Source organism: Eleginops maclovinus, chromosome 11, assembly GCF_036324505.1.
Source record: "Eleginops maclovinus isolate JMC-PN-2008 ecotype Puerto Natales chromosome 11, JC_Emac_rtc_rv5, whole genome shotgun sequence".
In the NCBI taxonomy this organism is placed as follows: Eukaryota; Metazoa; Chordata; class Actinopteri; order Perciformes; family Eleginopidae; genus Eleginops; species Eleginops maclovinus.
In genome coordinates this window covers 19,610,554-19,635,204 of record NC_086359.1, presented here as the reverse complement: position 1 = coordinate 19,635,204, position 24,651 = coordinate 19,610,554, and the positions used below count along the sequence as shown (strand labels likewise).

General features: G+C 41.2%; 3 protein-coding genes across 13 annotated transcripts in view; all 3 read left to right on the top strand.

The window, feature by feature from the left end:
• Positions 1-13,121, top strand: part of ncor1 (nuclear receptor corepressor 1) — a 60,516-nt gene extending 47,395 nt beyond the window's left edge. For 7 of the 11 annotated variants that reach the window (XM_063895916.1, XM_063895910.1, XM_063895914.1 and 4 more), the window contains 12 exons: positions 5,085-5,282; positions 5,748-5,883; positions 6,407-7,047; positions 7,191-7,307; positions 8,060-8,199; positions 8,318-8,532; positions 8,628-8,771; positions 9,370-9,515; positions 9,741-9,794; positions 9,886-10,080; positions 10,455-10,631; positions 10,732-13,121. In XM_063895916.1, the coding sequence (XP_063751986.1) occupies positions 5,085-5,282; positions 5,748-5,883; positions 6,407-7,047; positions 7,191-7,307; positions 8,060-8,199; positions 8,318-8,532; positions 8,628-8,771; positions 9,370-9,515; positions 9,741-9,794; positions 9,886-10,080; positions 10,455-10,631; positions 10,732-11,018 (2,450 nt within the window). In that variant the 3' untranslated portion in view covers positions 11,019-13,121. The remainder of the gene's footprint in view (positions 1-5,084; positions 5,283-5,747; positions 5,884-6,406; positions 7,048-7,190; positions 7,308-8,059; positions 8,200-8,317; positions 8,533-8,627; positions 8,772-9,369; positions 9,516-9,740; positions 9,795-9,885; positions 10,081-10,454; positions 10,632-10,731) is intronic. The other 4 variants (XM_063895918.1, XM_063895911.1, XM_063895909.1 and 1 more) reach the window with 2 other exon arrangements.
• Positions 600-4,590, top strand: LOC134872551 (uncharacterized). The gene is made up of 2 exons (XM_063895919.1): positions 600-1,582; positions 2,859-4,590. Exon 2 carries the CDS (start codon positions 2,912-2,914, stop codon positions 4,292-4,294), a length of 1,383 nt encoding a protein of 460 aa, XP_063751989.1. The 5' UTR covers positions 600-1,582; positions 2,859-2,911; the 3' UTR covers positions 4,295-4,590.
• Positions 13,122-14,111: 990 nt separating the features above from the next.
• zswim7 (zinc finger, SWIM-type containing 7) overlaps positions 14,112-24,651 on the top strand; it is a 31,465-nt gene continuing 20,925 nt past the window's right edge. Inside the window, exons 1-5 of the mRNA XM_063894538.1 lie at positions 14,112-14,244; positions 15,470-15,491; positions 16,664-16,766; positions 22,217-22,321; positions 24,368-24,485. Coding sequence (XP_063750608.1) covers positions 14,160-14,244; positions 15,470-15,491; positions 16,664-16,766; positions 22,217-22,321; positions 24,368-24,478 — 426 coding nt within the window. The 5' untranslated portion in view covers positions 14,112-14,159 and the 3' untranslated portion in view covers positions 24,479-24,485. The remainder of the gene's footprint in view (positions 14,245-15,469; positions 15,492-16,663; positions 16,767-22,216; positions 22,322-24,367; positions 24,486-24,651) is intronic.

The window sequence follows — 24,651 nt, the reverse complement described above, 5'->3', positions numbered from 1 at the left end:
TCTATTATGTCAATTTTGACACTGTAATATCTAGAATTAATTCATTCAAGTAAACCTTAGAAAACAAGTGATCTAGTCTACATTTTCATTTCCATATTAGAAGGAAACATTATTTTAACCTAACTGCATGGATTAAAGTATTCCGGCCCCGGGCCGGATTTCCGGCCTGCAGCACTTGGAGTGGAAAAAAAAAATATTATTATTTTTTTTTTTAAACCCAAAACGCGATAACTCCACGGCTTTCGAGTCTGTTCGTTCTCTGCCAATGGTAGGAAAGAAGCGCCGCTGTCCAGTTCTGATGTTAAACAGTGTTAGCCAATCAGAAGCAAAACGGGGCGGGCCTTAACACAACGCGCCTCGATCAACTAAACTGTAGCACAGATAGGCCTACTCTCTTACTACGAAGGCTGTGACTGTAGTTAATGGAGAGAGGGGCATAGGAGCAGGCGCGATGCAGTACATGAAACCAGGGGAAAATACCCTCGAGATAGATAAAGGTCTGAAAAATAAATGGCGCTGGGTATGGCTGGAGGAGATTGGACGAGATGGCAAACCATTTAGCAGTTGGTGTAAGAAGTTGAGTGAGAGGCGCTTGCTTCTGCACGCTGTGCTCCAGGAGGCTAATATATGCATCCAGCGGCAAAAAGGTTCTTCGTAAACACGAATCAGACCCTCGTCACCTAGCTGCTGTTCGTGCTGTCCCACACACGACGCGTTTACCAGGAGCAACAACAACATCTGATGTACCGGCTTCCATAACTGACCGTGTGTGTGAGTTAAAAATACGGGTGTGTGCATTTCTCGCAGAACACGACCTCTCCTTCACGCTATCACAACCCCTGGTCGAGCTGTGTAAAAAAGTAGCGGAAGATAAAATTGCACTAAGTAAAATGTCCATTTCAAATCAGCTGGCCAGCTATTTCAACACTCACGGGATAACACCTGAGTTTAAAAGGCAAATTTCCACCAAACTGAAAAACAACATGTTTTCCCTGAACGTCGACGAGGCCACCAATAATAACATGGATAAAGTCCTCAATGTTCTTGTTCGTTTTTTTGACAATGAGGAAAATGCTGTTAAAACGCAACACCTCGCTAGTCGAAAAATGAACATAGCCAATGCTGCAGCACTTACCCAGGAATTGAAGGATGTGCTGCAGTCCTATGGTTTAGGGCTGCAGCAGGTGACCAGTATTTTACTGGACAATTGTGCGGTTATGCGGGGAAAGAAGTCCGGTCTCGAGACACAGTTGCGCAGGGAGAACCCGCACCTGCTGGATATATCTGGCGACACAGTCCATATGGTTTCTAACGGTGCAAAAGCCATGATGAGCCCTTTCAAGGCAGAGGTGGAAGATTTCTGCTCGGATGTGTTTTATGACATAGAGAAGTCTCCGAAACAGAAAGAAATATTTTCGGAATTCCAGAGATTACTCCATTTTACACCGAAGAGCTTGATCAGGCCCATCAGTAACAGGTTCCTGCAGATGTTGGAGGTGTGCAATAGGGTGAGAGAACTCCTGGATGTCCTGATTGTGCACTACTACAACCTACTGGATCCGGGCGAAGAGCATAAATACAGGTAGGTACAAAGCATTTAAAAATGTGTGTGAATTAAATCGTATTTGTCACAGTATAGCCTCTCAGCCTGGCTCAAAATACGCGACTATCGTGTCCGATTCTCGGCTGAGACCCCCCCTTACGACAATTGCGATTGTCTTTGTGTGCGGCGAAACCCAATGTAAAAGTCGGACACAAAGTCGGGACTTGTGTAGTTTTAGCCTAGTCGTTTCTATGAGCACTCTTCACAAAATAACACAGAGTACACAGCAGAGGTCCTCTTTATTTGCTCACCCGTGCGGTTACCTGGCATACATGCGTGCTTTTAAATGTTGACAACATCCGAAACCTACACCTACGAGCCGCGTCTTATCCCTTGCGCTGTCATTCAGCAGCACCCCGTTGGGATTGATAGTTGATATATAACTATTTTGTCTTGCGCGAAAATAAAACGACCTTCCTTTTTAAGGAGCTTTTTTCTTTTCTTTTTTTGAACATGTGTTATATTCTGGCCTATAGCCTTCCCTTATGAGAAAATGTGTTGTAGTGCAGAATCAAGCTGTTTTTTTTAATAGTGGCTATAACGGCTTTATAGTATTGCTGTAGTTAATGCAACACATGAAACTGCCAGCTATATGCTGTATGATGATATGATAAAAATATTGCATTACTGACAGTTTTTTTTTTCATTAAAAAAATAAAATAGGGATGTATTAGTGTATTGTCTATAATGCTGTATGTTATAACATGCAGCCTTAATCCCCATATGGTTTTATAAGAGGGAGCATAACGTGGGTGTGTGTGTGTGTGCACTCCAGAAAGTTACTCAAACAAGTCCTTGAAAGGCACGAGGTCTCGCCTCAGGAAAGGGCCAGAATAGAGGTTCTGCAAGGAGAACAGGCCACAGCATCCAGGACCCAAACAAACCAGAGCCGGAAGGAACGCATCTCTGTGCTATTCACAGATTTTGATAGGCTCACAGTCTTGATTGACCTGTTCAGAGGTATCTTGAATGAGTAGGAAAATCCATGGCTAGTTTACATACATTTATTTATTACTTGGTGGTAATGGCCCAGCTCTCCTGGATGGCATAGCTTTTTAGTTAAGACAAGGTGCAAATGGAACAGTTAGGTCTATTTTTCAACAAAAGTAATCCACCTCAAGAGAATTCCTTACAGCATTGTATAGTTAGTAACTGTACTGTAATTACCTAGTTGCATAGTAGTAACTGATGTCTTGTTCTAAGTTTTAATTACAACTAATGGAAACATGCCTAAATGTTTTTTGTATGTTTACAGGTGTCCTTCCAACATTTCAGGCATTTCTGAAAAAACTGCAACATGAGAAACCAATGGTGCACTTGTTGCATGTTGAAATGTTGGCACTGGTAAGAGAGCTGCTAAGCAAATTCATGAAGCCAGGAGCTATCCCCCTGAGTGTCAAAGAGATCCTCAAGATCAATGTACGGGATGCAGCGTTACAGCTGCCTAACAAACCCCTGTGTGTTGGAAAATATGGATACTCTGCCATGACCAAGGCCCGTGTGGCGAAGACACTGTGGGTTGGAAACTTGTACAACTCCCTCAGAGAGGGCTACATGAAGGCAGCAGAGTTTCTACTCAAAAACCTTCCCCTTGACAACCACATGGTCACCTCACTCTCGGCTCTGACCCCATCCCTCATACAGTGTGACTCCTTAGGTTCAGCATTCATGGCATTAGGGAAGGCCTTGCCTAATGTGGTTCCACCTGAAGCACTCGGCCCACTGCGGGAGGAGGTTCGTGCATACCAAATAGATGCTGACCTGGTACCTCTGGCCAATACCTATGTTGAAGAAAACAGCCGAGTGGATGTGGACTGGTGGAGTCAGGTGGCACTTCTAAGAAATTCAGAAAGAGGTGTGAGATACCCAACCCTGATCAAACTTGTGAAAGCCCTTCTTTCAATTTTCACAGGCCCGCTGGTGGAGGGGTCTTTCAACATAATGGATGACATACTGGAGGCAGACAGGTGCAGGATGAATGTGGAAACGTATGAGAGCCTCGCCATAATTAAGTCAACAATGAAAGCCAGGAAGTGGACGGCCTCAACAATGTTAATTGACCAGCCTTTAAGGAATTCTTGCCTTTCCTCCTATAAAACATACCAACTCCACCTAGAGAAAAAGAAGGCAAGAGAACAGGGAATGAGGGAGAAAAGGATGAGTGAGGCCATGAGGGTGAGGTCTACAGCGGTGGCAAACAGAATAGTGACCCAGGCGAAGAAATCAAAAGGGCCATCCTCTTCCTCCACTAGGCCAGCTGCCTCACCTAGACCAACCAGACCTTCACCAAAGACCATCTCCTCTGCAAAAACAAGACCTTTTCGACCCACTGGGCCCTCCACCACCTCCTCTGGGGCAGCTAAAAAGCCATCCAGCTCCTCCTCTGGGCCCTCTGCCTCCTCGTCTGGGGCAACTAATAAGCCTTCCGCCTCCTCATCTGGGCCCTCTGCCTCCTCATCTGGGCCCTCTGCCTCCACATCTGGGCCCTCTGCCTTCTCATCTGGGCCCTCTGCTTCCTCATCTGGGCCCTCTGCCTCCTCCTCTGGGCCATCCACTGCATCCTCTGGGCAACCAAAGTTATTTTCTCTGTTTCATGGTCCAGCCAAGAAATCCTCTTCAATAGCCTCAACTACCTCTGGAAAAAGGAAGAGTTCGGATGACTCAGAACCCGGAAAAAAGAGGAAAAAATAGAGCACTTTGTTTCATTTTTTGAATCTAGTTTTGATAACTTAAACCCCACTAAAAAGTACTTTGGAGATACAAATGCACTTTGTTTATTTCTTTCTATTTGATTTAAGTTATCATTTCATGTAGGAGTTAATGTTTTTGATTACTTGTTTTGATATTACTTGATATAACTTTCTATTGGTTTTATTAACATCTGTGTATTTAATTTGCCATTTTATTTCTGATGAACAAAGTTCAAAGTTATTGAAATGTTGAAATTGTTGAATTATTTGATTTATTAAAACTGTTTGAAAAGTAAATCAGTCCTTTTAATGTACCCTAAATTTCAGAGTGCATTTACTACAGCATGCTCAAAATTCACTATTTAAGAGTGTTTTTATCAAAAGGGGGGCACCAGGGGGGTCACGGCCACGGAAGGGGGCCATGGCCCCCAGTTTGGGAACCATTGTGAACACTATACAATAATCTGCATACATGTATATAGTTGTTTGCATGAGTCTAAAAAGTTCAGGCTCAGGATTTTTTTTTGCTTTAATCCCTGTAACTGATTACAATGCCTTTAAACTGTTTCTATACCAGAGATGTTGGAAGTATATTATAGTAAATGCAACTAAAAGCAGCAGCACTGCAATGAACCCTGGATGGGCTGTTGCACTGAATATTACCAGGGTTGTGCATTGTTGGATTCAATAAACCTTTGGCTCAGATATCTAAAGGGATCCCAGTCCATCCTGCTGAGAGTGTGTGTGGATATATCCTGTGGATAAATGTTGTGTTTTGTCGTTGTTTTCAGGCCACCAAGCCCACCTTGCTGCCGCGGTTGCTGCCAGTGCGGAGAGGGAACGGGAGAGGGAGCGTGACAGGGAGCAGCAGGAGATAGAGCGAGAGAAGGAAAGGGAGAGGGAGCAGCGGGAGAGGGAACGGGACCGGGAACGGGAAATGCGTGAACGAGAGCGGGAACGGGAGAGAACCAACGAATACATGCGCGGAGGTGAACTTTTTAAAAGTTGTGAAAACCTTAATTCAGTATTATCATCTTTATATTCCTTTATAATATATTAAAAAGGTTTTTGATCCACTCTACGGAGAAGAAAAAAACAATTTATAAAAAGACTTGTCATAAGTCATTAGTTGATCATTTACAAAAAAAGTGCCTCTCTTTTGCCCACCTACTCATTTTTCCAAGTCTCTTTTTTTATGTAGTTGGGTAGTTGGTTGACAGAATATCATAGTAGACAGAAAACAAATAGAACAAAGTATATGTATGACTTCATCTACACATTTGGTTTCACAGACAAAATAAAACCTACGTAAAAGTGACATTCACTGAACAGTAAACATACTAGTTGTAGTAACTAGTTACTGATATGTATTGCTTTATAATTATTGTGAGACAGCGATTGCTTTTTGTGACTTGACCCACTTTTACAATGTCCCATGTTATTGTGCATTTCAGGTGGAGCAGAGCAGCCAGGCCGGCCAGGGAGTCGAGGTTATCTGCACTCCCCGTCCCCCTCGCTTAGGACGCAGGAGGTGGTGGTTCAGCAGCGGCCCAGCATCTTCCAGGGCAAGAGTGTCATCACTGCTCTGATGTAAGTCTCCTCCTTTTCCCCCTAGATTTAAATGGGCTCATTTACACTTTTTAAATTATAAATAACCTTTGTGCATCCCTTTTTTAAAACGCGTATCTGATGTCCCCAGAGGAAGAAAATGTCCTTTACATTTTTTAAAAATTCCTACAATTAGTTCAATCAACTTCAGTCTTGATCATAACTAACACATTTGCATTATATTTTACAATATTAACCCTTGAAAATGTTTATGTTGATAATGCAATAGTTTGTCAAAATGGAAAAAAAACACAAAAAAGTCATTATAGTGCAGTGTCATATTTTCTTGGAAACTCCCTCTTCTTACCTTAGAGGACAACCTTTCCATTTCTTCAACTGCTATAAAATACATTATCAGTATCATTTTTCATTGAGTTCATTTTTTTGTCATTTTTTTGTCAAAGTTTAACCCTTTTAAAAACACAAAGATTTGAGTAGTTTGTATTTCAGGCTCTATAATAAACACAATGAAATATAGTTGATGCCTTTATCTTTTCCTTTTCAGGCCTCATACAGCAGCAGCAGCGACAGCAGCAGCACAGAGCGGCTCTCGCTACAGCACTGCAGCCGACGCTCTGGCTGCTCTGGTGGACGCTGCAGCCTCCGCCCCACAGATGGACGTTGCCAAGGTGAAGGAGAACAAACAAGAACGGGATGACGAAATGTCTTCTTCAGCTGCAGTGAGGCGAGCAGCCAGCCTATCCGAACAACAGCAGCATCTGCACCAGCAGCACCAGCAGCAGCAGCAGCAGCAGCAGCAGCAGCAGCAGCAGCAGCAGCAACAGCAACAGCAGCATCTGCAGCAGCAGCAACATCTGCAGCAGATGCAGCAGCATCATCATCATCAGCAGCAGCAGCAGCAGCAGCAGCAGCAGCAGCACGAGGCAGAGAGGCGCTCAATGCAGTCACCATATGGTGCTATGTCTCTGCCAGGGGGTAAGCCTCATCCAGCTTACTCTGAAGGCCCAGGAGCTAAGGACAAGGGCCCTCCAACTTCAAAGTCTCGCATCGAAGAGGAGCTTCGGACTCGTGGAAAGACGACTATCACAGCAGCTAACTTCATTGACGTCATCATCACGCGGCAGATAGCCTCGGACAAGGACTCAAGAGAGCGAGGCTCTCAGAGCTCCGACTCCTCCAGCAGCTGTGAGTGTTAGACATGATGTTACTCAGACAGCTCATAGCTGCACTGCATCACAATGACATCGTCAGTCAATCATGATCAAACCTTCATATTGTGTCCTTGGCTTCACATAAGTAGTAACTCTTTGTCCTTGCTTGTCCTGCAGTGTCATCCAGTCGATACGATAACACCGGCGGAGGAACCATCGAGGTGATCAGTCCTGCTAGTTCCCCAGTCCAACCCCAACAGGAGAAACCAGAGGAAGTGCAACAACAGGCAGCAGGTATGAACACACAAACTCAATTTGAGCCTATAATAATTTATAAGAACTGTTATATTTTACCGAAGCACTTTTCTCATATAAAAAGTTGTGTCTCCTGTGATGTGACATAGGCTTAGGGGATTTTTGCATCTCTAAATCATCTGGATCATTATTTGTTGATTTTGTTTTTTTACTCATTCAAGCCACAATAAACTAAAGTCAACAGGGTACATCATGATGTTTAAACATCATGATGTACCCTGTGCTAGTGTATATACATATTTAGTCTCTCCTGGAAGTTGACCATGATGCATTTAGTCTCACTTGGGGTAACATGGAGTACTGGTGCATCTCAGCCTCTTGTGGCCAAAGTGAGAATTGCAACAACAAAAACCAACAAGATCCTTCAGAACCATAGTTCTCACAGAACTTGGAAAGATTTTCCTGGGAAAAAAACACCTGTTTTTAAAATCATAAAAAGAGGAGAGAAAACTAATTCCAGCCTTTAGAACTTGGATCACCAGAATCCATTTTGTCAGCGCCTAAATTTAGTTGATTGGCAAGTGGAGTAAACATACCTTAACTTAAATGACTTCACCCACTGACCTCGTCATTTGAGACACAGATCCTCTGCACTTGTCACGAGACTGCACTGGAAGTTATTCCTGTCCCCTGAACATGCAGAGCGGTGGCTGTTGGCCCACATTCAAGCTCTTCCCTGTTTTTATCTCTCCACACCTCACCCTGACTCTTGGTCCCATGTCAACCTTCAGCAGCTGGCATGCGGCCCTACGACATGAGTCGTTACCGGCAATCTGCAGAGCCCCCCCAGCAGCCCCCCTCTTCCCAGGCTGACAGCTACTCCCAGGCTCCCAAGACTCACCGGTTCATGACCTTGGCAGACCACATTTCGGTAGGAAACACATTAGAATTAAAAAATAAAATTGATGCGGAGCAACATTTTGATTTACCATGAAGATAAAGCCACCGTACCTAACTAACCTGTTTTATCGTCACTCCCTGTCATGCAGCATATCATCACCCAGGACTTCGCCAGGAATCAGGACCCTCCTTCAGTCTCCTCAGCTTCAGCAACATTCCAGAGCTCAGCGCCATCCGTGTCCTCGTCAGGCCGGGCCAAGGGGCACAGCCGCTACAGTCCTGAGAATCAGGTCCCGGCCTCTCACCAACAGAGATCCACCAGCAGAGTCTCCCCAGAGAACGCCCCTGACAAGCCCAGAGCCAGGTACACAGACCGTCCAGTTAACTGTAAAACCATCCCAGCGAGTCTGATTTATTTCTCATCAAGCTAACGTTTGTCCCTCTCTGCCCCCTGTCTAGGCCTGGTAAATCTCCAGAGCGAGGCGGCAGGCAGATGGAGAACTATGAACCCATTTCTCCACCACAAAGTTACCAAGGCATGGAGAAACAGGAAGCGGCCGGGCACCCACCCCAGAGACGAGAGGCTGACAACTCTGAGATCAGGTACAGCAGTTATAGTTTGAAGTTGTTGTGCATCTCGACAGCTGAAGCTGATAAAGAATCTGTTCTAATATTTATATTAACATTGCTGGAATTTAGTACCTGACCCAGTTTAAATATTTTTATTTAGAAAACATCCTTTTCAAAGAATAACAAAACATTGTACTGCCATGCTTCTTTTCCTAATAACAATACACTTTTCTTAAATAAAAATAATATAACAAATAAGAACTAAATGTCAAATGACACAATCTTAACTTTGAATGAAAAAATATAAATAGTAATTATTAATAATGAAAAGAACATAATAAGTGTGAAGCTTGCATTCTTCGAGATGTGAATGTCTTGTCAGCTGGAATGCTGTTTGAATATGAAATAGCCAGCGTTTTACACCTGACCAACACATCGCTGGAGTTAGTTTTCTATGATAGCCATGACATTTGATGCCGGCTGCATTAGACTGTAGATCAAATTGTGTCATGGACGCCAGCAGGCAGGACCTTCCCCCTGTCAGCCGAGTTGAAAGGGCTTTGTGCCAACAGCGTTTCACCTCAGTTACCCCGCTCCGCCATTTGACTCTTTGGCCTTTGCTCATTTGAAGGAATGACTCGCGGTCTCCGGGGAGTGTCAGCTATCTGCCTTCCTTCTTCACCAAGCTGGAAAGCACCTCGCCTATGGTGAAATCCAAGAAGCAGGAGATCTTTCGTAAGTTGAACTCCAACTCTGGTGTCGGTGATTCTGATATTGGTAAGTGGGTCTCGTCTTATCCTGTCCCTTCAAGGTAACCTGCATGCATCAGATGAACTGCTGATATTTGTGCATGCAAGATATTTGTGTGTAATTCACTCATTCCCTTTAACTCTTCACGCTCATTAAGCATGTGATAACATTGAAACAACTTGACTCATTTTATCTTTTGTAGCTCTATCATGTCAGACATTCAAAATAAAATAAATAAATATTGTCTTGCAGGAAATGCTCAACCAGGCACCGAGATTTTCAACTTGCCTGCTGTTACCAGCTCCAGTAAGTGTTGAAAGTCTCTGACACTTCACAGTTCATTCTAGATCTAGTCTCTGTTTCTAATTGTCTGTATTGTTGTGTTGTTTTTTTGAAGGCAGCATCAACCCAAGGAATCACTCGTTTAGTGACCCAGCCAATAACCTGGGCCTAGAGGACATCATCCGCAAGGCCTTGATGGGCAACCTGGAGGAGAGGCCTGATGAGCATCAGGGGGGTCAATCTGCCGTCAACAACACACCCAGCGCGGGCAGCGACGTCCGCCAGGAGGCCAACCGCTCTCCCAGTATGGGTAGGCACCAAATGCATTCTCAGAATTAAACGCGTTCACAACAGGGTCAACAATTTGTCGCACATGCTATGAAATGTAGTTTTAAAACAAGGATAATTCCATTTGGCCTTAATGGGGTTGCTGAATTCAGGAAGGCTAATAATGTAAGGCAACATTTTCAAAATAAAAGGTTATTTTTCAGGGTACTCACTTAAGGAAATAGTACTCTTAGTGTTCAAATTTATTGGGAATATATATGAGCCATTCAGAGCCATGTTAAGATAGACAGATAGAGTTCAATACCAATCAGATTTTATTATGACATTCTTTAGACGGGGACGTTTCAGTTAATAGGAATATTATGTTGATAATATATGACTGTATTTGATTCACAGGGAAGCAGAAGCAGAGCAAAGCCAACAGCCGGAAATCCAAGTCCCCCAACCTGGGTCAGGCCTACGCCGGAGGCGAGCGTCCCTCATCAGTGTCCTCCGTCCACTCCGAGGGAGATTATCACCGGCAAGCCCAAACTCAAGCCCAGTGGAGCTGGGACGACCGACCCTCATCCACAGGTGAGCTGTCCTGCCTGTGCGATCCACACAAACGGTCTTCTGGTAAAACAAAAGGCAGAGACATTTAAAATATCGTTCTCTTCTGTTTATCTATCTCCAGGATCAATGCAGTTCCCTTACAACCCGCTGACCATGCGCATACTGAGCAGCACGCCACCCACCTCCATAGCTTCCCCCGCCATTCAGAGCCAGCAGCAGCAGCAGCAACAACAACAACAACAACAACAACAACAACAACAACAACAACAGCAACAGCAACAGCAACAACAACAGCAGCAGCAGCAGCAGCTGCAGCCGCCTCCTGTTGGAGCTCCGGTGGCACAGCAGCGGGTGTGGCAGTCTCTGCTGTTAGAGCAATACGAGACCCTGTCTGAAAGTGACGACTGAGCCCCACCAGCTACAAGCCCCGACAACCAGAAGAGAGGCCTCCCTGCGCTAAGGCTTGTCTTTTCACCCCCCAACCCCCCCTCCCCTCTCCCAGAACTATCTTCGCTGACTGGTGAGAGTGACAAGTAGATGGGGTGGTGTCCTTTTTATTTTTGGTGCTATGGCGCCCCCTGGCTGTTAGCAGAGAGTTGACGCAGCAGCTGGTGACAGGCAGGGCTCTCCAGAACGAGACTGGCTTTGGTCTGGAAGCACTCACCCAGCCTGATGGAGACATAAAACCCTGAGCGAGTGGACGACGTGAGCTGTAGTAAAGATGAAGAACTTATTATGAAAAAGAAACGACATAAGAGACTATTTCAGATTTTTGTTTTTTGGGGATTTCTGTAAAGATATACGTTGTCTTTGAGAAAATCATTGTTTGTAAATAGAGTAACCTTTTGCAGTGTTTTTCTTAACTTGATTATTTCTTATTTTAATGTCGCTTTTAAATTGATCCACTTCAAACAGGAAGAGGGGGGTAATCTTGAGTATCACAGTTGGTCTCTCCCAGTCCGCCCCAAACCCCCCCGTGAACTTACACCCACACTTACAGTATATTTTTACCATAGCAACGCTGAGAGAGACCTTTTGGTTTGTATTCGACCACGAATGGAGCGCTATCACCCCACCCCTGCACGCCAGCCACCATACACCACCGAGCCTGAACATCGTGGACACAGATGAACAATTAAACAGCAATCTTTTATTTTGTTTCTGTCTTCAACACATAGTGGAGATAATGCGTGGATTGTAACTATCAGATGGTAACGGTAACTTCTCACCCCGTTCTAGACCGAGAAAAGTCTTCAAAACAAGTTGAGAACACTGGTGTCATAGCAGAAAGTTGAAAAGTCTGATATAAGCTTAATTTAGCCGGATAAGATATGACTACTCCTGGACTCCGTCTGAGTAATTAAAGTGAGCCAATGCTTTTTTTTTTTCAATAGAGCTAACCGTGGTGTGTAGCTGTCTCTCTCTGCAGTTTCCAACCTGTCCAGAATGATCTGCTCAAATGTTGTCATGGTAAAAAAAATAGTAAGTCAGGTTTTGCCATGCCTTGTGACTTGAGAAAGAAGGCAGCTTTAACTAATTTTCTCAGAGATATACGTTGGTGTTTGATGTTTGTATTTGTTTCTGTAGTCCCTCTTTTTTTTATGATACTGTCCTGACAAAAATCTGAACTCTGTAAATTGTCTTTCCATTACACAAAAAGACAAAACTAACCAAACATAAAGAATGGTCTGCACCATTGTTGCACTTTTTTGCTTTGTAGCTTTTGACAAAAAAAAAGAAGCATACTATCTGCTGTGTAACTTATTCAACCTCCAGCATAGGAGTATACTAAGATGTGCTTTAACCTTTTCCCACCAATCACAGAAATCTGGATGTTGAAATGTCCTGTCTTTTCTAGTAGCTGGTACATGATTTTTTAGTGTTGACACATCACAGTTACAGTTTTAAGTGTATGGTACCGTTAAATGTTTGCCGTCATGGTGGTTTAAAACCGTGACCACTTAATCTTTGCTTTCATTGTCTCAGTCGAGAGGCATACAGCTTTGAATATGAATTATTTTAGGTCAATTTGATAAATGGCGGTAACTTTCCTTTGCCGATTGAGAAAAACTACCATGTCTTTCAGCTTTGCTCAGTTAACAAATCCATTATGTTCTAAACTTTCCTTTCTTTCCTTTATTTTGATCTTGATTCAGTTGTCATAGCACATGTGCAGAACTTTAATTTTCAACATCTTCGTCATCCATCCTGATTAGGAGGGGATGTTATGTGTTTACAAAGGCAATGACAAAAAAAAGTTTACAAACTTGAATCTTAAAGAAATCCGACATGAAGCCGAAAAAGAATTGGAGCATCTTTTCAGCTCTCTATCAAACTCGCAGTGGTGACGTCTTTTTTTTTTTTTTTTGTCTTTTTGAAATTGAGACTTGAAAACCCGTGTATCCTATGATGTTGAAATGCAATGTTTGTATCGCACAATGTCTCTTAGTAGGCTATTACAAGAGTTCAGACCAATCAAATAAAGTGGATCAGTTCTCCACCACTGAAAAATGTGTAGGTGTGCCATCTATTAAATTAACCAATATCATTTTCCTTTTTTATCTTGTGACCTGATCAATCACAACTGTCATTGACTGACATGTTACACATCTCTTCAGGATCCTTTTCATGTGTGATATATAAAATGAAGACATTTTTTCCACATTTCTTAGCAATTACAACTTGCGGTTCATAAAAATAAAATTGTATAGAGAACAATTAGTCACACTAGAGGCCCTGTCCATGCACAAATACCTTATTACTGCGGTAAAGTGGATGAGATAATGCTGAACTATTGGCTGAAGATATTTAAGTGAGCCAGCTCCTGGGATCTGGTATGGACCCAATACACAGCAGACATTTTGACTCATCATAGCAGTGAAAGCAAAAGTACTAATGACTTAAATGTGGTTGTATTCCATTCAAGTCTTGCAGTAAGCTGTGTCACTGACATGCACCAGGACCACGGAAATGCATGTGGAATGGAGAAATCTGTGTTCTCAATAACACTTACATTTTGGTACATTATTAAATCTTTTCTGTGAAAAAAAACCTGTTGCACATGCTAGACCTCCTTATTTTAAATACCTATTACAACTGATCTCATCTTTATGAGAATTATAAATGTTTGCCAAATACATAGCAAGGAACCATGCCCTTTTTATTTATTATTTAATTTCCTTTCTCGTTAAAAATTACAAGGAAAGTTGTGATACTCGTGCCTTATAGAGCAACAACAGATTATATTAAAACATTATGAATTAAAATCATGTATGCCTTAAAAGACTATTTTATAGACTTTTATTGGCAACTCATAAAATCAAAAGTAAATGTTCCTATGTAGCTGCAGAAAAAAAAAATGAAAAAAAAGAGTTCCAAGGCCTAAAAGCTCAAGGGTCTCCAAAAAAAACAAGGCTTGAGTTAAATAAGGTTTTATTTTGGAGGGAAATCAGACATTCAAACCGGAACTCGTTATATATTTGGTCGCAGTTTATTGGCTACCGGAGTTGTTGACTTCCTGAAACAAAACCGTCTGAAAAGTACACATCCATGTTGATAATGCGTTCGCTCTTACCTGCTGTGGCTGAACAGCTTTTCCGAGATATTCAAAAAGCATACCAGGAAACTTCCCAAAGTAAGACGACTCTGGTAAAGAGAGATAAACGAGACAATTAACACCGGCGTGCAGGTTTAGTGGAAAGTAGCTGTAGCACTGCTAGCTTTATAGCAGAACGTGACAGACTCGCTTGACTATTTGAGCAAAGTTAATGTTAACTCAACCATAGTTAGTAAGTAATAGTTCAATTTACATTAAGTCAAAAGCAGCTTCACAGTAGCGTTCATGCAGCATTTGTTACGTTTTTACTGTTGTTTTATGATGTAGTTTAATATTGTGCCTGTGGGAGGCGCTGCTGTTACATACTTCTGTCACTGTAGAGTAGTTAAGCCTTACACACCTGAAGACATAGGGATTCATTTCACAGCAAACACTTACAGGAAAGCACAGTTGTGATTGTTATCCTCTATGATGACTTCCCAATTAATGTGCAAAGGTCCTTTTTCAGAACCATTTCATAGCATATATTGGTTTGTTAGGAAATCTCAGTTGGTACCACTAATATTTACAATGGTTCTGTTCCGTTTGTGTGTCCCAATAAGTCATGACCAGACAAAGAAGCAGCTAAGTGGAATTAAAGCACCATATATTGTATTAGTTATAACGAAAGGTCTATCTCGCATTTTGGCTTATTGGGACGCTTAATTGAAAATATAGCCATCATTTATGCCCATAGTTTTAGTAAAAAAGGGCTTATTATTATAAACAACGTGATGACCCTGTCATAATGAACACATGACAAACATTTTTGTTTCACATATCTAAATTGTCATTACAGTTTGTTAACACAAGTTGCATACATTTGTCCTGAAGTGTTTTGGTCGACACAGAGCATAAAATATGGGAAGGTTAGGCCAAAAAAAAACCACAGCATAGTATTGTTTATAACTTCCATAACGAATTATGTCCTGCCAAGCAGTAAATCACAATGGCTATGCCTCAGTGGACCTTTGTTACTATAAGTCAATGGTTTTGGTTCATCCACCATTTATTATACTAACAAACTAAACCCCACTGAAGCTGTGGCTTTTGGAAGAGCTGGTTTAATTTGTATACTGATGTCAGGCCAAGGGACTTAACAGTAATGCAGCCACATAACAAGGCCCAATGCCATTTCAGTGGTCGTTTTAAGTATTGTCTTAAAAAGTCAGCAGACTCCCACCATAACTGTCTGGACACTAGATTGCTGTACATTAGGAGCTTCACATTTTAAAATATGTTTTCATTTTTCTTTCTTTTGCAGTTCCTGATGACCTGCTTATTGCGTAAGTATCGATTTAACTATTCCCATTATTATCAATTAACTTCAATCACAGATATGTACCACAAAGCCTGCAACCACATCGTTTTGCACGTTTTTTTCCTCATCTATCATGGTATTGTTTTAAGTTAGGTGCAGAAGCCACACTGCAAGGATGACAGGCGTTGTTTTTACAGTCTGGGTTTGACAGAGTGACGTAGCACTTAGACAAAATGTCCTGATGCTGTTTTTGATGTGTCTTTACAGAGAAATGTTCCTGGCTAACATAGTTGTTGAGTTGGTGGGAGTGAAGGTTGCTCACTGTCTGGGCGAACATGGCCACATCCTGTCTGTTTGTCGGGAAGCCTTGGTTTAGGGGCTCTTCATCATTCTCTGGTCAATCACAGGCAGACATTATTCTATTTTTACATTTGTCTCCTGGTTTGTCTCAAATCTACCTCATGAGAAAAATATGATTTTTAAAACAATCTAGATTACCTTACAAGAGTTTTGTCTGATATAATACAATTTTAGAGCAATGTTTTTCTGAACACTTTATGAAATGTGAATATTTTGTTTGTAGTTTTGCTTCAAAATATATACATCATGCATCCACTGACAATACGATGACATGATAACAAGCTCACCGTTTATTGCATTGAACATTAATTCAATTCATATTGATATGCTTTTGGGGGTTTTCCCTTTCCTGTATTGTGTTATATAGGTTTGTGTGCATGCAAAGGGTCTGCAGAGGATAAAATCCTAATTTTTGTCCCACACACGTTTCACTCATTTCAGACAGAAGGTGAAAAGAGGTGCTGTGAAGAATGAAATACTTGCAAATAGATTCCTGAAATGTACAAAAAGGGCTTCAGTTTGGATTAGTTTCAAACTAATTAATAATATTTTTTCCATCTCTAGCATGGACTTTAAACCAACAGTTTTAGAATTTGTGTCCTACGATAAATGCGCAAGAGCTTCACTTTAGATTCACAATTAGAAGATTCAGGGTAGAAGTGTCTGTTAAAGAGGCCGATATTCTGTTTCTTCTACTATCCGTGCCTGAAGTTCACAGCCGGGGGCTGATAAAACATACTGCCAATTCTCACAAAAACAATTTCAAACTGCTACTCAGCAGTTTCTGTATATATACCATGTCAAATATCTGTCTGTGTTTCTTCCTCGTTCTTCCAGGCTGAAGTTTGTTTTCGGGCCGTGTGCGCTGCAGGCTCTGAACCTGGTTGACCAGCACTCAGTCACCTGTCTGTCATCATCCAGCGGACGCAAAGCTTTCCAGGTGGGCCATCTACTGTTAAATCTGGAGATTTTCAAACTGAACTTGCAGTTTATACACTACATGTAAAATGTTTTTTATCCTTACATTTAATCATTACCATAATATACAGCTCTGGAAAAAAGAGACCACTCCACATTGTTCTTAAATCTTTGTCTCTACATGTATGGCAGTCATTCCAGTGTCTGTTGAATTCCAACTCAGAGAAATGTTTTCAGCAGTTTATAGAATACAATACAAAAATAAAAAGACATACCTATAAATAATAAAACCGGAGAAACTGATAATGCTGCTACGTTTTTCCACCCTTAGTAACAAAATAAATGTGAGCAGGATTATTTTCATCCCTTTGAATAATGGATGTTATGGATGCCCTGATTTGTAAAGACAATGTGAACTCTTGCCCTGTAAAGCACTTTTTTCTGTCAACCCACTTCTGATATTTTAGTTTGGACCTTTTCCTCATTGTTTTATTTAAAACATCTAACACAAGTCCCCTCAGGCATTCATTAAGTCTTAATTTAATGAATGTTTTCATCCTGTGGCACATCCATTAGTCAAGTCCCTGCGTGGCTCACACACTACACCACTCCGTGCTCATCCAAGCTCATTTAGCATGTGACACTTTATAATTGTATAATAGAAGCACTGAGAGGTGGATATTAACAGTGAAAGAAAGGTTATGCGATCTTGTATTGCCAGATATATCATTAATTGACATTGCGAACATTTAGATTTGCCTCCCTGATAGTAAATCCCCAGGGTATGATCTTTGAACTGAGTCTTGCTCTCCTCAAAGTTAAAAGGAAATAGGCAACCCACTGAGGTTGTGGTCATTGTGACCCAAATTTCCTGTAAACTCCTTCAGGCCCCTGCAAAAACAGATGTATAAAAGGAACTGTGCAACAGCTCAATGCAGCTAAGAAGACGTGACGTGTTCTGTTCTGTTGGACAGACAATTGTGGGTGTTTTCACTGTTTTATTTAGCCTCATTTCCTTAAGGTCTGCCTGACATGAGGGGTCAAGCATCATATGCTGGAAATGCAATTGTCTTTTATTATTCTGTTGGTTCTTCCCCCCTAAACTTATCTTGATCTGTGGTTTTATTGTTTTCTGTTTGTGGCTCTGGTTTCTCTGAGAACAAATCCAGAACGAGTTGGTTTCTGAAGCGCTTTATACTTTTTTGTTACTCATCTCCAAATTAACTTTCACAGTACAAATATGTATTATTGTACTACTACTACTTTAATAGATACATGAGTCAGACTTTCCAAATATGTTGGTGCTTTGTGATATTTAGTTTGTAACAGTGGTTCTGTGAACTGTCAATTAGTCATCAACCGAAAACTAATCTGCACTTATTACTCTTTCCAGCTTTGTCATTCTGAAACTCACAATATTTTGTAAGTTAACTTGCTGCTCTGCAACACCTCAGTTTCAACATGACTAACACATACTGACATTCGCACACAGCTGTATATTTTAGTATGTACACAATCAGTGCGAAAACAACAAATTGTGGCCTTGCGATGGGTTTTGTGCTGCGCTATGTCTTTGAGGAGTTGCCAGGCAACTGTTCTTAGCTAATTAAGGTCTGCTTGCTTTGGGATTTTGAATGCGTTAAACAAACTATATACAGAGCCCGGGAACAATTAAGAGACCACTTCAGCATTAGCAGTTTCTCCGGTTTCACTATTTATAGGTATGTCTTTGAGTTAAATGATATATATATAAATATATATATATATATATATATTTATATTGTATTCTATAAACTACTGACCACATTTCTCTGTGTTGGAATTCAACACACACTGGAATGGCTGCCATACATGTAGATATAAAGATTTAAGAAAAACGTGGAATGGTCTCTTGATTTTTTCTTGGATTTTTTTTCTTGGATTTTGCTTAGCTGTTTCTTCTTGTTTAGATCTTTATGCTAACCTGAACTGCTTCATATTCACTGTAGAGACAAAAGTAAAATGTATCTTATAATCTAAATAGAGTGATTAAGGGACATCTTTTAAAATTCAAATAATTATAACGCATAACAGAACTGTCCTTTAAATAATCCAATATATTACAATCATTTGTTGGTTTGTGCAAACATTTTTAAACTTCAATTGTTTCAGACCAACACAACCAAGCATTGTTGAATTTAATTAAAGAGTCAATTGTCAGGTTACATTTTTGAGGAATTCCAATTGAAACATTCCTGATGCTTAGCCAGCATGTAGGAACAGGCTCCTGTTTTGCGTCACCTCATGACTTCATGCTAATATATCACATAACATTCTCCTTTGTCTTTGTTATTACTCTTGCTGGTTTATTTTTTGTGGCATTAGCAGGAGTGAGTGTTGCTCCTGTGATGATGGCAGGTCTGTTTAATGTTCGGACCGTTAGTGATGCATTAAGTGAGACTATGGTTTACAAAGTGTCTGTCCCAATGCTGTCTCAAAGCTATTGCAATAATATTTGGCTTACCCCGCTCTCTGACTCTCAGATTAGTCTTGACAGTGGGTGCTTCAGAAAGCAGCTGCTGGAAAACAACCAAGCTCTTCCCACCTGAATATCTGGAACCAGAACATGGATGGCATGGCATGAAATGTAATTTAAGACGATCACAGATTTTTAAGAAATACAAGATTGGTGAAGATGCAACTCTGATGATCAGGCTCTGTGTTTCCCCTTAACTTGAATAATCTTTGGACTCTGTTTTTAATCCTCTCCAAAAGAGTGAAAGCAGTGACGTCATTTTCTGAAAAAGGTGCTCTTCTAAAAGATAGAGCCGGACAGCAATTAGTCATACACCCGTCAGGAATCTGTACAAGTGTTCTGTGTGACGAGTGCAGGATGAGAGATCAGATCATATGTCATTTCTAACATTTATTGACCATTCACGTGTTTACTCTGAGTAAACAGAGGAAGTGAGTAATGTTTGCTCAACAATATTAAAACTCCAACTGTATGGACACAAACATTGTAAATGGTGTTTTGTTTTTTACACAACTAAATATTGAGGTTCCTGTTGAGGACAGTGTGGGGTGCTGAAACATCCAATGATTAAACTGTTGATCATTTTTCAACTTTTTTCATCATTGATTTATAAATATCAGAGAAAAAAAATAGCTTCATCAAACTTAATAAATAAGCTTTTTTCTATAGAATTGTACTTTAAATATCCCTAAGTTTTTGGATTGTCTTTTGGAACAAAACAAGATGTTATTAGAAAGCACTTTTGGATGAGCCTGTTTTTTCTAACATGACAATAAGTTATTCTATTAAGATATTCACAAATTATCCTGATAATAGAAATTTGGCTAATGTTCCAATCCTTATGTTTTAGAATGAACTTTTCAGCACCCTGTATTTAGTTTAAAATCATAGATCCTGTTTGTTCATGGCAGAAATCACTTGATAAGGTGGTGAGAGGGGAAGTAAGTGCCTGGTTTAAGATGTGGCTGTAATTCAATATACCGTCTTTAGGGGCACTAAGTTTCCAAACTGTAGTCCTGTCGCAGGAACGTAAAACAACTTTATGTGGAAGGCTTTTAGGCACTGGAGGTAGTTCATCAGCACTCGCATGAGAGACAGGCCATTCTTGAAGCACTTACTGTATTAGTCATCCCGGTCTTTATACAGTGTGCTGGAGAACAGATGCAGTGGTTGTGAGTCTAAATGGCTTCCCAGGGCTTTACACTTCCCTGAAGCCTTGTTAGTGGTGTGGAACCAGGGGACAGAGCGCCAGGTCTTTGGACGGCCTTGTGTCCGCTGTCGACTTCCCCGAAAAAGTATTCCTGTGCGAGCCAACATTTCAGAGCTTTGCCGAGGCTTTAACTGTTCCTTCCGCAGCGACTGTCTGAATGGCGGTTCTGGATGTATAGTGTCATATTGAGGGAGACCTGGATACTCACCAGGCAGTGAAAGCTTCAGTTTGCGGTGTGAGAGGCAGCAGAGCCACATAATCTATGATGACAGTTTACAACAAAAAGGCCCGGAGTGTGAGCTGGTTTTCAATCAACCCGAGTCTTTAGAAACTGAAGAGGTCCTTGGCTCGGTCTCCACAGTGGTACTGTTTCCATCCTCATCCTGCATGGAGCTTTATTCACCCTCACTGAGGTGCCTTAAGCCCATGTATCTGTCTCTCTTTGTGTCTTATTTATAATGAAGTGTCACGTTGAAGACGTTTTTTGCTTTCGTGAGTCACAGGGAAAGGTGATTAATCCAACCTCTGGAAAATAATGGAGCCAGGTTTGTCATCTTGGGAGGCATTAATTATTCTGAAGCGTCACGCTAAACCACAGACTTAATGTCCTCGTGTGTCATGTGCATCAGGACGAGACCTAAATCACTGTCTATGGCCCCGAGTGAACTACATACGACTTGTTTAAAAATGCATCGTTTTATCTTATTTCCTCCACATAACTAATGTGAAATGATGTTGATGGTGGTAGAAACCTCAACCGGCTTTCTGTCACTTTTATGAAACTTTTAAAAGAGTCAACTCAAAAAGGTCAGTCAAAAATCAGGTTTTTCTGAATTAATATCTTTAATTGTATTAACACACATACTTATTGTTATATTTTTTTCATAGAATGTAGAATTTTTACTTCAACTTCTATGATTTTCTATGTTTTATGAAATCCAATTTACCCCCAGGCATAAATAAAGTATGTTTAATTATTATTTTTAGAAGCATTAATATTTTAGTTCCAGGGATTTTGGACTGTATATATATTTTCTAAAATAGGGCTCTCCAGGCTGGAAAGCAAAGAATAAGGATTTAAAATCATATCATTAGCTGGTTTTGTGACCCTGAAACGGTAACGCACTCTGTGGCCTTTGAGATATTCCATCCGAATCAGTCTATTTGACGTGATAGCTTCCAGCTGTGGTTTAGAAGGCACACTTATATCCCAGTAAAATACCATGACTTCTGATATAATTTGTGAACAGTTTGATTTCTCACACAAGCAGCTGCAGGGCTCGTCTGCAGATGACATCATCTCTGGTTTCGTCTCTCTGCAGAGGACTTTATAGGGATATAGAAATTGTAATGTAAATAATAATAAATGTTTTATCACTTTGAGATTTGGCATTAGATTTGATTTAAAAACAGAGGTGGGTAAAACTGGGTTTGATCCAGCGGTCATGGCTAAGGTTGTGGAGAGAGATAAAGGAGAATGGCTGACTCCTCCCATGTCTCGACGAGCTGAGAGACATTTGGTATCCAGGAATGATCTTGTTTTTCCTTCATGCTTTACTGGAGTGGAGACCACGGTTTCTCAGCTGCAACACGCACAGCCAATAAAAACCGCATTGTGATCATACTCGATTTGGTGAACCTCCGCCATCGTAAATAAACTCATGTTTGCCTCTGTGAATGATCTTTCAAATAAGGCCATTACAAGCATTGTCATATATTTACATTTGCTTTGCATGATCTGTTGCAGGTAATAGGAGGATCGGGGCGTTTGTACACATGCTTTGTGTCCTGTCACTACTGCCCGTGTCCAGCCTTTGCTTACACTGTGCTCCGCAGAAATGAGGGCCCGCTGGTGAGTGACGAGCAGGCACAGACTGCACATCAACACTTATGGGAATCCGGCTGGTACTGTACACTTAGCTAGAACTTTATTTTCTTTATGTATATTTGATCAGATTCTTGCTACTTTCAGGTGTGGGTTGTTTATCTTTTTCAAAGAAAGGTATTGCAAAAAGGACATATGTTTGTTTTTTCAAAGCAGGGAGGATAAAACCAAAAGTTAGGGTGATAAAGAAATGACCTTTTCACTGCTATTTGAGAATACATTTTCTTAATTTTTTAGTCACTAGAAAATAAAACTGCTATTTAATTGCTTTAGTTTTAGTAAACTAAGCTTACCTTGTTTTTTTTAATTGATTTTATATGATAGATTAAATTCAGGACTGAGACTGCCGGCCTCCCATCAGACAAAGCTGGGAAAAATGTGATATTTAGATATAATATTCATGCTCTTTTAGGAGACCATAAAAATAGAGATTAACAATTGAACTTGCTGTTTTAGATTTAGAGGAGTGCCTTCAGATACACCCTTCACCTTTATTCAGCCTGTGCTGGGAAACCCAGAGCCCCAGAGAACCCTGAATCAACTCTTCCTCCCATCTGCAATATCCACTTCAAACAAGTCCAAAGGTTATAGAGTTAATACATTTTATATAGCCTATAGCTTCTTTTTTTACCCACGTGATGACAAACCCACTTAACACATAGAAGCACATACACAATGTTCCGCATATGTGAACTCAACTCAGAAACACACATCCGCAACACACTGTTAGTACAGCAGCATATTGACTCTCTGAGACAGCCCACAGACATTGTGTCTTGTCAATCATGCGTGTGTCCTGGAGAAAACTGCCGCCCAGGCAAAAGTGCAAAAAAGCACACGATGAAATATGTGTAACAGATGTAATATGGTCAGGTTCTGTTCGTTTCTGGTCAGAGAAGGGTGTCTCCATTCTGAGCGGCTGTTGCTTTAAATACTGCTTTAAGTATCATGATAAGTTTATTCCCTGGAGGATGCTGCTAAAATCAGTGTGAGAAACAGAGAGCGTGGAGACTCCCTGTGTGTGCATCTCTGATATCATTCCCCATGAAAACACACTCACAAACTCTCCTGCAACTTTTAAATCTAGACAGATGGAGTTGTTTTGTGATGTGTGGAAGCTAAGATGCAAGATAAGGCTCATGATGGATCAGATTTCAAAGTGGAGAGCAGTATCATTTTCACTATCATATTTGTATGTAGTGTCTCTACTGTGACATGTCTCCATGCTTTAATATTCAAAAAGCTCTTTATTTTTCTCATACTGCCTGTGCTGCACAACTCTTTTCACCTTCTGTCTGAAACTAGAGCCCAGGGTTAACACCAAAAAGCTTCTCCAAATCCAAAGTTAAAACTTTATGAAGCTCAAGAGACTGGGAGAAGCATTCTCTCTGCAGTCCTCCCCCGCTGGAGCCACCCTGTTCTTCGGTGGCTCTGTAGCTTCCAACATTACTGGATAAGGCCAAACATGGTCCAGACGGCTCTGACAAGTAGGTCAGAGGTCAGATAAAGGAGCCCCCCCTCCCACAGCAGACTGATAAACAGAGTCTACAGCAGAAGCTAGCACACAAACGTCTGTCCTTTCCACCACACTTTGACTCGTTGCTTATGTAGAGACACTAATCTGTGGAGGAAATGTCATTAAAATGCATGGGTAGCCTGAGGGGGGCAACAAGTCAATGGTTAACATGTTGATAATAATGAGTAGTGACACGGGTTCACTGACTCATGCACACAGATGCCGAACTGCAGGGCTTTGTGTCATTTAGCTGCAAGAGATACGTTTAATTTATCACACACACCGTTAAATAATACACTCACAATAATCACTGTGCTGTTAGATATACTCCTCACAGTTGCGTTGTGGCTGATAACTTGTGTGTTTAACCATTGGTACATTCCCAGCAGCAGCTCCCTCTCCTGTCTGACTTTAAATGACTGAAACGCCAGTCCTCCCCTACGTGTCATTCATCACATGGACGGTCTCTTAATGAGTCTTTGCTCTTTTGTCCACAGTGTAAACACATCCTGGCTGTGTACCTGTGTCAGGCCATGGCTGTGACTCAGGAGGAGAGCGTGTCTGATCAGCAGATGTCTGCAGTGCTGAGTGGGACAGCCCTCCCGTGACACCCAGGTATGTTCACTACATGCCAACGCACCCTAAACGATGAGAGCCGATGTTCTCAACCTACACTTTGGGTCCAGAGATGACTGGGGGGACGGGAAGACTACCGCAGTGTAATCTCATTCATTTGTCTCTCTGTAAGACACCAGATATTTCTTTTTTTTTAAAGAGTTTC

Coding starts and splice junctions, on each gene's coding strand:
- LOC134872551 (XM_063895919.1), top strand. CDS start 2,912: ATGGTGCACTTGTTGCATGTTGAAATGTTGGCACTGGTAAGAGAGCTG.